At 39.5% G+C, this 12,392-nt stretch overlaps 1 protein-coding gene across 1 annotated transcript in view; it reads left to right on the top strand.

Annotated features, from left to right (window-relative positions):
* Positions 1–12,392, top strand: part of LOC110171178 (cadherin-4-like) — a 345,743-nt gene that overhangs the window by 281,686 nt on the left and 51,665 nt on the right. Inside the window, 1 exon segment of the mRNA XM_020936869.2 lies at positions 7,409–7,553. Coding sequence (XP_020792528.2) covers positions 7,409–7,553 — 145 coding nt within the window.

The following is a 12,392-nucleotide window of genomic DNA, read 5'->3' as shown; positions in this document are numbered from 1 at the left end:
CAGCAGTCTTCTAAACGCTGCTTGTTTCAATTAAACAGACAAAATGTTTAGAGCTACTTAAAGGTGTTAACCTCCCTTCTTCTAAGACGCTGTGCACCTGCCGCTTGAGGTGCTCCATGATTTCAGAGCAGGTTAAAGCTCTGTTGGACCCGTAGGAAAGATATAGCATTGGCTGCTTTCTTTCAACTCAGGCAGGACAGTCCCATGGCTACAGCTACATCTCACAGGCCAAAGTTTTCCTTGTTAGTTTTGGGTTCAAGTTAAAAAGAGATCTGCGGCTGGTGTTTTTGACAAGGGAGTGCCAGGGGAAGTGTTTCTTTGTGAAGTGAGATGAGTAGGTGTATAGAAAGGGATAAATACAAAAAGATTTTCACAACATACTTTAAACACAATTGTTATAAAATTGCTATATTTGAACACACTAAATTAATATGGTCGTTCTTTGCAAATTTGACACAGTTGAATGTCAAATTAAAAGTAAAAGAAAAGTAACAGACATTTGGCTTATGATAACTATAATTTTCTTTTTCTTAATTGTTATTCATGAAATTTTGACCTTAAATTGTGCCATTTCATTCTTCACTGTTCGTCAGGCCAGAACAATGGATGCCAAACTCATGCAGACATATTTCTGGTGTATTTAATGACACCTTTTACTGTCAGACTTCTCAGTACTGATATATATGATGGCAGAGTCATTCATTTTTATTATTATTACATGGAGCTTCTGGGTGGTTGACTAGGGTGACCATATTTCCGTTTGTGAAAACCCGGACACCTTGGGGGAAGGGGGGGTTCTCGGATTCTTTTTTTTTTTTGTGTGCAATTTTTTACAGCGTATGAACGCGTATTGTGTATTACAGGCGGGTAGTAATTACACACGGGTGGGTCAGGACTAAACCAGGTCTAAACCAGGACTAATCTTGGACTTAAGAGAGAAAACGCCAAGCAGTTTGTCAGCAAAGCGCAATCGAGTAATTGCCGCGTTTACCTCCGTGAGGTGCGGAGCTGAGCCGGTCCTTTCTCCTGCGTCACCTCCGAGCCTGTCCTGACCGTGAGTCCTGTTTCAGTTCTGGTTTAGTCCTGGTTTAGTCCTAGTTCAGTCGTGGTTTAATCCTCCTCTTCAGTCCTGGAATCAGTCCTGGGTTAGTCCTGGTTTAGTCTTAGTTCAGTCCGTGGCGTAGGCAGCGCAAAAGTTTGATATTATCTCGGGTTAACGGGCAGGTGCGGTGTTGCACTGGGGGTCTCCAAAAATGGACCCGTGCGGGACTGTGAGCTGTCAGCTCCATTATGGAATAAATGAATCTTCAGTTTGTTACATAAAGAAGGAGGAAAATAACACAAGGACGACAGCAGCAACAAGTTTTAAGAAGGAAGTAAAAAGGGTTGCACCTGTCCTGTCTGAGAAAAGTGCATAAAGTTTGTGCTGAGGTTTTACAGCCTTAACACAGATAGAATAATTGTAAAATATAAAGTTGACTACTTCGCGGATTTCACCTGTCGCAGGTTATTTTTAGAATGTAACCCCCGTGATAAACAAGGGACACTGAACTCTCACCTCACAACCTGTGCACATGGACTCACACTTGTCCCGACCGGGACAGAAAATGGAGAATTTCTTGTACAAGTCATTGTTAATGCGCATTTGTGCTTCGGCATGTTTCAGACTGACCGACTGACTGTGTCTCGCTCCTTCTGAGTCACAGACGCTAAGAGAGACGCTCAGTTTAATGAACGGTACTGAAAACCCGGACATTTGCATCAATATATTCAAAAAATGGACGCCCAGGACAGGACGCAAAATACGGACATGTCCGGGGAAAAACGGACGTTTGGTCACCCTATGGTTGACCCTAACCCACAAAAGGAGCACAACAGCAAATAACTCATTTTGAAGTAGGGCTGGGCGATATGGGGGGATCGCGTTTTTTCCCTCATATTGATCGATCTTAATTTTCTATTCTTCTTCCATCTTATTAAAATCATAGACAGGTGGGCTTCAGGCATAAAGGGCAGGGTGCCAGGGTCACTAAAGTTTATATTTCGTTTACCGCTATAAACAAAAACACGTGCGCTAAATGAGGATGTACATTTCCCTCATAAACAGTGAGAAAACAATGATTTACTTTAAGTAACTTGGATTATAATGACAGAAAGAAAGGAGAAAAGGGGAGGAACTGTTGCTGGATCAGAGAGGGAGGAAGAGTGGGGTGTGGTCAAACAGCTCTGCGCACACACAAGACAGAAGCACGCAAAGAGGCTGCGGGAGAGATACTGGACTTTTACGCAAATTGTGCAAATTTAAATCAAAACTTTTTAATACGTGAGGAGACAAAGGGATGTGCTGTGGCTTAGGCAACTTTTTCATGAAAAAGAAAGTAAATCCTTGACAGCACCACGTGCTCTTACTGCCACATGATTGGCTATAGACCTGTCGGTTAAAATGCGAATGTCTTATCATTGAGTTCGCGATCTATCAGTCTTATGATTTTTAGCACAGCCCTATTTTAAAGCATGATATATTGCTACACAATCACAATGAACAATAATACTGAAACTACTTTATACCTCTGACCCAATAACAATATAGCAGGATATTTCTAGTAACTCTTTTTAAACGGATAGATGGCCCTCCTCCCCTCTACGCATGCATGCTCTTGTTTCATTAGTGATATTAACATAGTATTGAAAGTATTAAGTCTAGTTGTTGTAAGTTGTAAATTGTGCAGTTTTGTTCAAAGGGTGACCAAATTAGTTTTAAAAGAAAGGTTTAACTCTTAATGTATTTCATTTGATTTACCATAAAATACAGCAGTTACATGATTCAGAAAAGCCAAAAGAAACAAATCTAAAACACTATATTTTTGTTTTTTAGCAAAAAGTACATATTGCCGAAGGTGTGTAGTACGTGCCCTGCGAGTATATGGTTATTTATGGTTATGTGTCCGCTAAAGGGAGCAATGGGCCAGATAAAAGTGCACTTCTGTGGTGGTCCGGTTATACTGCAGAATACTGATGGGGCCTCACACAGTCTGTCAGCAGCACAGCCAGCGCTCCAGGCCTTTAGATCACATTTCCAATTTCTCCATCAAGTGCACAAACACACAAACACTGGAGTGTACAGGGGATGGAGAGGCCTAGACTAGACATAACAGGCACTAACGGGGGAATACCAAAATCTACTTTACCAAATCAGAAAACCCTGACTCGCAAAGGGAAAGACATCTCCACTATGCCTACTTGAGGTAGACGAATGAATATAAATGCGCAAATCATATATATAACTTGTGCTTTTCATACATGGAATGATCGTTTTGCCACAGTTTACCCATTTGGTTATTGTACGCAGGGTGAGTTCCTGTTTCAGTGCAGATTTGGACTTGGTTTGGCTCTGTTCTAATCCTTGCTTAGTCCTGGTCAACTCCAGATTTACTTTTGGGTTGAGTCCTGGTTTAGTCCCAATTTTAATATGGTGGATGTGGAAGTTTTCTTTGTTAAAAAGTAAACACAGGGTCCCTCTCTGTAGGCACCTGCAGATAAGAAACCCAAGTCATCAATCACCTACTCGCATAATTGTAAATAGTAACAATACAGTTTTACAGTAACAGAATGAAAACATAGGTTAATTAAGCTGTAAGCACAAACCTAGTGAACCCAGTGCATATGTCAGGACAATATTCTATCAGACTGGTAATGGCTCGGTGTCTCCCATTGCTTTCTGAATCCATTAACAAACTGTACAGGAAAATGCAAGGCTAACATATGACTGCAGAGCGTAAACAAAGACCAAAAATGTGTTGTACCAAACACAATGCTCTCTCCACAGTCACAGGAGCAGTCTCACGTCCCACGCCACAAACCGCTCACAGCTGAGGAAACAGATTGGCTCTGTTTGTTTGTTGTGACTCTGCTCCGTGTGTGTGTGTGTGTGTGTGTTTGCCCCGTTTCAGCCAATGGAAAACGAGCATCACGAGGATCATTAAGTAGCTAAAAGGGCCCCGTTTTGATTGGTTGTAAATGTTGTTATTATGCAGCTACATGCGTCCAAAGGGTGAGAGAGTGTGTGGAGAGAGTGTGTGAACAGTGTGTGTGTGTGTTTGGGTTGTGTTGTGATGCTTCGTTGACAGATGTACACTGAGAGCCCACATGATGAGTGAGGATTCAGAGGGAACAGGTGCTACCGATCTGTCTTTCATGTTGGCACTTGATATATCAGAGCGTCCTGCCACAGTGCTGCCGTACACACAGGTTTACAGCTTGGCGTGTTTATGTCGGGTATGGTACACTGCAATATTGTAATCGTAATCCATAATTAACCAAGAATGAACCTTGTTTAGAGTTAGTAGTGGTGGAGTCGTACATGGACCCGTTTTAGGGCTAGTTTAGACCACTAAACCTGTTATATAACTGGTTTAGATCAGGTGACTCCATAAGCCAAATATTTTCTCATAAGTAGTATTTGCTTTCGAATGTTTGAAAACCAATATGATTTTTAGAATTATAACTCCAAAAATGTATAACTCCAGTATCTCTCAGGTACATTATTGATACTTTGCAATAACATCACGCAGGAGGTGTCTTGGGTGTATTTCTATGGTAAAATGTTTGGCAGTTACTATGATGACACAATGCACAAATAAGCTAAACACCGGTGGTTTGAAAAGTCAAGAAAAATATTAAAGTGATTTACACATTTTCACATTTTTAGGACCGTGTGATTTTAGGAACATCATCTCACCTGCTGTATTTCCAACTGATTCAGTTTCTTCTGGTCAGATTGTATTAAAACAAGGAAGATTAAAGTCTAACAAAACCTCAGACAGAGCAGAGCCTCTAGTTAGCATCACACCCCCAGGGAATGTTGATGACATCAGCTCAAAGTATCAGCATCTTCTATATGAATAATTTCATTAACATGGACGACCCCCTGCTTCATTAATAGCCCTGTGTATCTTATAATGATGACGTAATGACATGTTCAAAAACACTGGGGTCATACCGGCTTGTCAAAGCCTGATCTCCTCAGATCTCAGAAGAGAATCAAGACCGGGCCTGGTTAGTGGGAGACCACTGTGAATACCACAGTGGGGCACCAGAGGCAAAACCTGTCGCTGTGTCCTTAGGCAAGACACTTCACCCATATTGCCTAGTAAGAAAGTGGAGTGTGTGTGAGTGTTGGTGGTGGTCAGAGGGGCATATGGCACAGATTGGCAGCCTCGCTTCAGTCAGTCTGCCCCATGGCAGGTGTGGCTACAGTAGTAGCTTAGCACCACTGATTGTGGAGTGAATGATTAATGAACTGTAAAGCACTTTGGGTGTCATCAAAGGTGCTGTATAAATGCAATGCTTAATAAAGTTAATGCTTGTTTACATGATTGTTATCTGGGTGTGACAATGCAACAAAAAGAAGAACGAACATATAAACTGTATTAGAATTACTTGAATTTATTTTTATATCTTGCCATTTGAAAAGGGTCCCATTATGATATATTTTTTGGTACCAAATAACTGCAATCCAACTGAAAAATATGTGTTTTTACAATTTTCCTCTTGCGCTCTTGCAGTGTTTGTCCTGTTATAGCTATATTTGTACTAACTATAGTGAGCCTGCCAGTTCAGAGGGCAGTAATGTTAGACTCATCTACCAAAACATATCATACAATAACACAACTTACATTCACTCAGAAAACTGCTGTGAAATGGTGAAGTTTCTTGCACTAAAAACTTCTGATCATGGGACAACTAGTCATGAAGGAAATACGGATGAAGTGTCTTGCACAAGGACACATCTACAGTTTGGATATGAACCATAGCCTTTTAATTAATGGAACATCACTAACTGCCGTGAGCTACTGTATCATCAGAGGAATAGCTCTCGCCTTTTCTGGCCATAAACTGAGTGTTACCATTGGAGACCATTGTTACCGAGCAGCAGCGTGCGCGCAGATTAAGACGTCCCACTGTAGATGATGATTACTTGAGTCAGCTCTCCCCCCGAGCCCCATGTTCCTCTTTGTGTTTCCACCCCTCATTTGCTTGCACAAAGCTCACTCCATGTTTTTTTCCCCTCTCTGTATTCTCACACAGAGAAGTGTCAAGGAACCTCTCATCAGTCAGAGACATCCATTCAAATGGCTGCTTTGTCAAAACAAACCCTGACAAACATTATTTCTCAGCAAGAAATAAAAGGAAAAGGGAGGTGGTAGGGAGGGGTGGGGCAGCTTGTAATGCAGCACCTCAGATATTTTTTCGGGACTCCGCTAACAATAAAATAGGTGTTGTTTTTGTGACACTGGATCAATTCATTACTCCATGCTCCATTCGCTGTGGTGGTGGTGGTCGGTGCCAGGAATCTTGTGTCCCATTGGCAGAAATGGGGCATGATATTTGCCAAAACAAATAAAACAGCCAATTAACAGAAAGAGAAGTTGTGCCGTGTGGAGCATGTGTATGGGGCCTCGGATCCATCAAACCAGTGGGCTGTGGTGGAGGTGGTGGACACTGACATCTTCCATTTGAAATATAACCTGAGCTGCATGGTAATGTTTAAAGGCGCCAAAACATACCTGGAGTTGTGTTTCATTTACACATGTTTGAGTAATGTCCTGCATCTACAAAACTCAAGAAGCTCTGTTCCACATTGTTATGTCATGAGTTGGTAGTTTTCAAGTTAACAGCTTTACCTTCTACCTGTAGTTCAGTAGAGATTGGCAATTCCAAGTCTGAAATCATTCAAACAGTTCCAGTGGACAGAGTGTTTCAGTTTGAGAGAAACCTAAATATGCCGGGCTTTGATGTTAAACATGTGAGAACGTACCATAAATTTAATAATATAGACGTAATATAAGCTCTTTAATGCACCACTTACTTAAGTTCAGCAGGGAATAGTATAGATTTGTGGGAATACTATGTGTGCATGGTCAAAGACATCATCTCCACTGAATAAAAAAAAATCATGATGTTGAAGTAATGAAAAATATATACTTTAGTGATGTATGTAAAGCATGCACACAACCCGTATAACCTGTATATGTTCAAGAGTTGTCATGAAGTTGAAGCTTGCATTGACAGTTAGGTGTCAATCACAAACTCTGACCATTGGCTCTCCCGTCATAAGCCATTCAAAATGCTCTCTCTCTCTCTCTCTCGCTTCTATCATTCGATCACTGTTTGTGCCCTTTTCATCCAAACACCAAGCCTCTTCCTCACTGCTAATGTTGAACAAATCTGTACATCTCTTCTTAAGGTCTGAGCATAGATCTTTATGTATTAAATTGCCCCTCACTCATTGTTGTTTGTCTCTTCACGTCCCTCTTGATCATTACAAAAGTGTCTGTACTATGTGGTCCAGTTTTGCGACACTGGTCTATTTTCGGTGTCCTAATGAGGTTTTGTGTTGTTTTCACAGCTGCGAGCCCATGCAGTGGACATGAATGGAAACCAGGTGGAAAACCCCATAGACCTGTACATCTATGTCATTGACATGAACGACAACCGGCCTGAGTTTCAGAACCAGGTCTACAACGGATCTGTGGCCGAGGTCTCCAAACCAGGTACATCAACACAGCAGCTCTGATGTCTTTGTAAATCTACTACACTGTGACACCTGTCAAGCATATACATTATAATCTATGTCTTTTACAAAATGCTCTGGCAAGACTTTGGGGGCATCCTTATTTTGCAGTTTGTTAATAAGAATAAATTAGTGATTAGTGACATGGCACACTGAAAAAGGATCAGGACCCCTTGTAATTTCTGCTGTTAGATGTTGTGGTGGATGGTTCAAAACTTGGTTAAACCTTGTGGTTGCCACGGAAACCTGATAATGAGATGAATTTGTGATTTTGGATCTGACGAAAGGAAAGTTTTCAGTTTGCTAACCTCCAACAACACAGTGTCAAATAGTGCGCTGAAACTGGAAGGGGCTTCGTCTGGCAACAACGCAGCTACTGTGGTATGAGTCACTTAGCGAGCTTTGCAAAACTTAATACAATCAGTAGTGTCAGATGAATGTCAAAGGATAAAAGCGCTGTGCAGTTTAAAAAAGTGGTTTTACATTATTGTGTGGGGCTGGGTATCATTATGAAGTTGCCGATACGATACATACCTTGATACACAGGCCACGATACGATACATATCTCGATACAGTGAGCTTTCGATTCAACATGATATATTTCAAATCGATTCAATACAGTTCAATAAAAATAAAGTCTAAATCATGTCTGTGATACTAAAAGTCTTTGTTAAACCACTTCTTGTGCAAAGTTCATATGAAACACAAACATTTTATTCATCAAAACAGTGAAAATGTCAAATGTGTCGCATAAAAAAGTTTCCTTCCTCTACACAAGCAACAAAACTGTAGCACTGTAACAAAATAATTCAGTAAAATATACCAAAAAATACTCTTGGTGATATATCGATACAGCAGCCCATGATATCGATACTGTATCATCACATTAAGCGAAACGATATATTGATATTTCAATATTTTTGAACACCCCTATTATTGTGTTTTTCAGAAATTTTCTCCATGACATAACAGTTACTTTTGTTTGTTAGTTAAATTTACACAAACACTACTTTGAAAACCTTCATTTCAAAAATATTCAGAAATCGGAAATATTTTTGCACCACTGCTTTAACCTTCCACTCAGTTCTGTACTGTACATTATTGATTCCAAAACATTTTTCATCTTGACAAAATCAGGTCTCACGGAGGTTGAACGGTTCAAAGCATCATATGAGATCTCCGTGTTCCACCATCTTGTTCTGGCCACGTCGTTATCAGATCCCACCAAGCACGGAGACACACACACAGCCGCAGAGACGAGGGCTGAATGTGCAATGTCTCAACTCCTCTTCTAACAATCAAACCCTGAGGACTTGTGTTCGTCTTCACATATTGTTCTGACTGCAAACTTAAACCTCAGGGGGATTTGTAAACAATATAGAAAAAGGCTTGAATTTTGCGCGCCGAGATGCTAGCCATGTTCTTCAGTGAAGCGTGAGTGTATGTACCAAAAGCTCTAATTAGCAAGGGTGAACAGACAAGAGGAAAAAACTGTGATCTTTTTTTTTTTTTTTCCTTTTTGCTATTTATTTTAGCTGACTGCACTCAAAAAAACACAAAACTGATCCCAATTAACAGGCAGCATATTAAGTCACGTTGAGTGTCATTGCCGGCTCTTCATTATGACACGCAGGTAACATCTGCAACAAGCGCAATGCAGAAACTGAACTCTTTTTGTTGTTCTGAGTCATTATATGAATTGATGGATTTTAATTAGCAAAACATGGCAGCAAACTGTGCCAGTGTAATTGCTTGTTTAGTGTGAGGCAACAAGAATGACTGGCAATTCATCTTCAGGTCAGGGCGTAAGAGTTGGTATATTTGTAGTCAAGCTTGAATATATCCAAATGATTTTTTTATTCTTATCAACACATCCGGCAAAGTGGCAGCAGTGGACTTGGAAGTTGTTTTGTTGTCTGCAAGATGTGAAAACGGACACGCTAATTTGGATGCAATTTTTGGTTTTCGGAACAACCAGACTGCTATAAAAGTTGCTTCCACCGAGTGAATTAAATAATGATGGTGTTTGGGCACGTTGGATGTGAGCACAAGCCCTTCGCAGACTGTTTCCGGCACAAGCTGACAGACAAACGGTGAGGATGAAGCTGGAGGTGAGAATTCAAGCGTCCTTAAAATAAACATGGGAAAAACATGGGCTGGGATACACTGCGGGAATTGACACAATAACAACTACTGAACTCTAAGTATTCTGCACAAGTTGGACTATGAGGTAGAAGGTCTTTATCAGTTTTCTGAACAGATTTGACTTTGTTATCTTCTGTGATCTTTTTGAAAATTACAATACAGCAGTTATCCAACATAAATTTGGTATAGCAAGGAAACAAAACAAAAAAACTATATATTTTTCAGTATAAGGGAAGATTGAATCCATTAGTTTGCAATTCTATATTCCTCACTTTAGCTGTGATACTCAAAATGAAAAATGCTCAAAAAGGCCTTTCTAGGAAGAGATTTCTTACCCATTTCACAGTTGCCAGTTTAAGTTTTACTGTCTTAAAAATGTGAAAAACAAAACAAATTTATTTCAAAAGTCCAAACTTCTTTCTCACTTTTCTAACAGATTCTAGCATCCCATTTACTCACCGTGATGAGTTCATCACAACTTTCAGAGGCCATAGTGAAGTTTTGTTGCCATGGTAAAGCTAAAAAACAACTAGTATGCTAACAGCGCACTTCCTAATACTCTGAAAAAAATGCTTTAAAATTAAATACAGACAGCACAACACAAAAATGTAAAGAGCAATACAAATTTTGCTTAACCACATGGGAACAAGTGTGTAGCGCCACCTTATTCGGAGCAGTAACAGAATGTGATCCCGGTTCTCCTAATCTCCATCACCTCCATGACAGTTGGTGCTCGCCCCGCACTGATCAGACGTGTCAGTATATCACAGGCTTCAGATCCACATATCAAAGAGCCTGTGATGTCGTACAGCACAGGACTGTGTAACGCTGTGAACAGCATCAAACACGCCTACAGGGAGAGTTCTTATCTCGCACATCAAACCTTTCGCCACCAGCTTATAGCACTGTCATTGTTGTCAGGTAGAAATACAGAGTCATTTAAGGATGTGCTGCACAGCCTAATGGAGACTTTTAGGAGGTCATCGACTAGAGGGTCTGGTTACAAGATGTTAAAGGTACTAGGTAACCTTTCAGCTGTTTGTCTCCGTGGAGATGGTATTGCTTTGTCATAAATGTTCCATAGTATGCTATTTAATGTTTCTCACTTGTATTTTATTGGTAACACTTTGTAATAACTAATAACTACACCTTATTTAGCCTTAATAAAGCATGAACAAAGACTTAATTAATAATGAACAAAGACCTAATGAATAATGATTCACACTTAGTAACTACTTAATTACTACCTTAATTAGCACTTACACTTAATTTGCCTGTGCTGTAAATAGTTACTCATAATTATTTCATACTTAATTACTCATGAACTAACCATTTGAGCATTTATTCATCATTAGTAAACTATGAGGGAATGATTTACTAATAATTCAATGCAATGATCATTCAGGCAGCTGTTATGTGTTAGTTAAGTCTTTTTGAGAGCTTTTCTAAAGTGAAATCGAATTATACTTTATTAAGCATTTACTAAGCGTGAATCAGTATTAATTAAATCTTTGTTCATTATTAATTAAGTCTTTGTTCATGCTTTATTAAGGCTAAGTAAGGTGTAGTTATTATAAAGTGTTACCTTTTTATTACACTTACTGTGAGCAGGGTCGCCTCTCTCACCTCTGTAACCTGGCTTCATGGAGCCATCTGCTTGTCTGCATGGAGATTTTTAAGTTTACTGACCTACTGTGGGAGATTAAAGCAATAACACAACAATCAGGTGGTGGACTCATATTTTATTCCACCCTTCACATAATCGTGAAAACATTCTGCCATAACTCTATTTTTCAATCTTGATAAGGCTCAAGTTTATCAACAGTTGTAAGTTTTTATGCTCTGTTTTGCTAATGTGGGTTGTGAGAGCGAATGGAATTAAAGTTTAGAGATAAGATCATGAGAATTGTAGTTAAGAGAAATCAAGAGCCATGCAGTATAACAATTTTAGATTTAAATACAGTCACTGGGCCATATTTAGTATAATACAAATATAATCCCTTACCCAAACTATTTTGTGCATTAAGGGTTGGACTTCTAACAGATCTAACTGAAACTAATCATATCACACATGCATTTTCCACCATTAGAGATTATTTTAATATGTCTGATTGGTACAAAAACAATATATTGCAATGGCATATAATTACCAAACTTTGAATGTGTAATCTGCACAAACAATACTCTAGGCTTTGTTTGCTTTTTGAGATAAATGTACTGTCTTATAAATGTAGAAACACTGAGAAAAAGTTATTGTTCCTAAACATAATTACTTCAGCTCCTTTCCCACAATGTAAACACATGCTTTGTTAGTCTCCAATGCTTGTTACACAGTGTTTTTGTTCAACTATTGTCTGTAGTTCAATAGGATTTCTTATGCGGCATGCTACAAACAAGCCCTCTGGAATAAAACTTTAACTACACAATAAAGATAATAGACACAATAATTCACAAAGGGATGTACACAAAGGGATGTACACAAAGGAATGTACACAAAGAAACAGGTAGCAGAGCCTCAGTCCAGGCTTATCTAAAGGATCAGATTAAAGGTAACTTAAGTAAATCTATGTCCAAGCTCCCATGTCCAGAGATTGGTAATAATGACTTCAAGTACCGTACTTGAGTGAGTGAATGTTTTCATGTGACAGAATCATAGGCTGCATTCAGACTGCAG

The sequence above is a fragment of the Boleophthalmus pectinirostris genome, unplaced genomic scaffold (genome assembly GCF_026225935.1).
Source record: "Boleophthalmus pectinirostris isolate CB_2022bp ecotype Guang Dong unplaced genomic scaffold, ASM2622593v1 HiC_scaffold_3, whole genome shotgun sequence".
NCBI lineage: Eukaryota > Metazoa > Chordata > Actinopteri > Gobiiformes > Gobiidae > Boleophthalmus > Boleophthalmus pectinirostris.
This window is presented reverse-complemented; position numbering and strand designations above follow the sequence as displayed.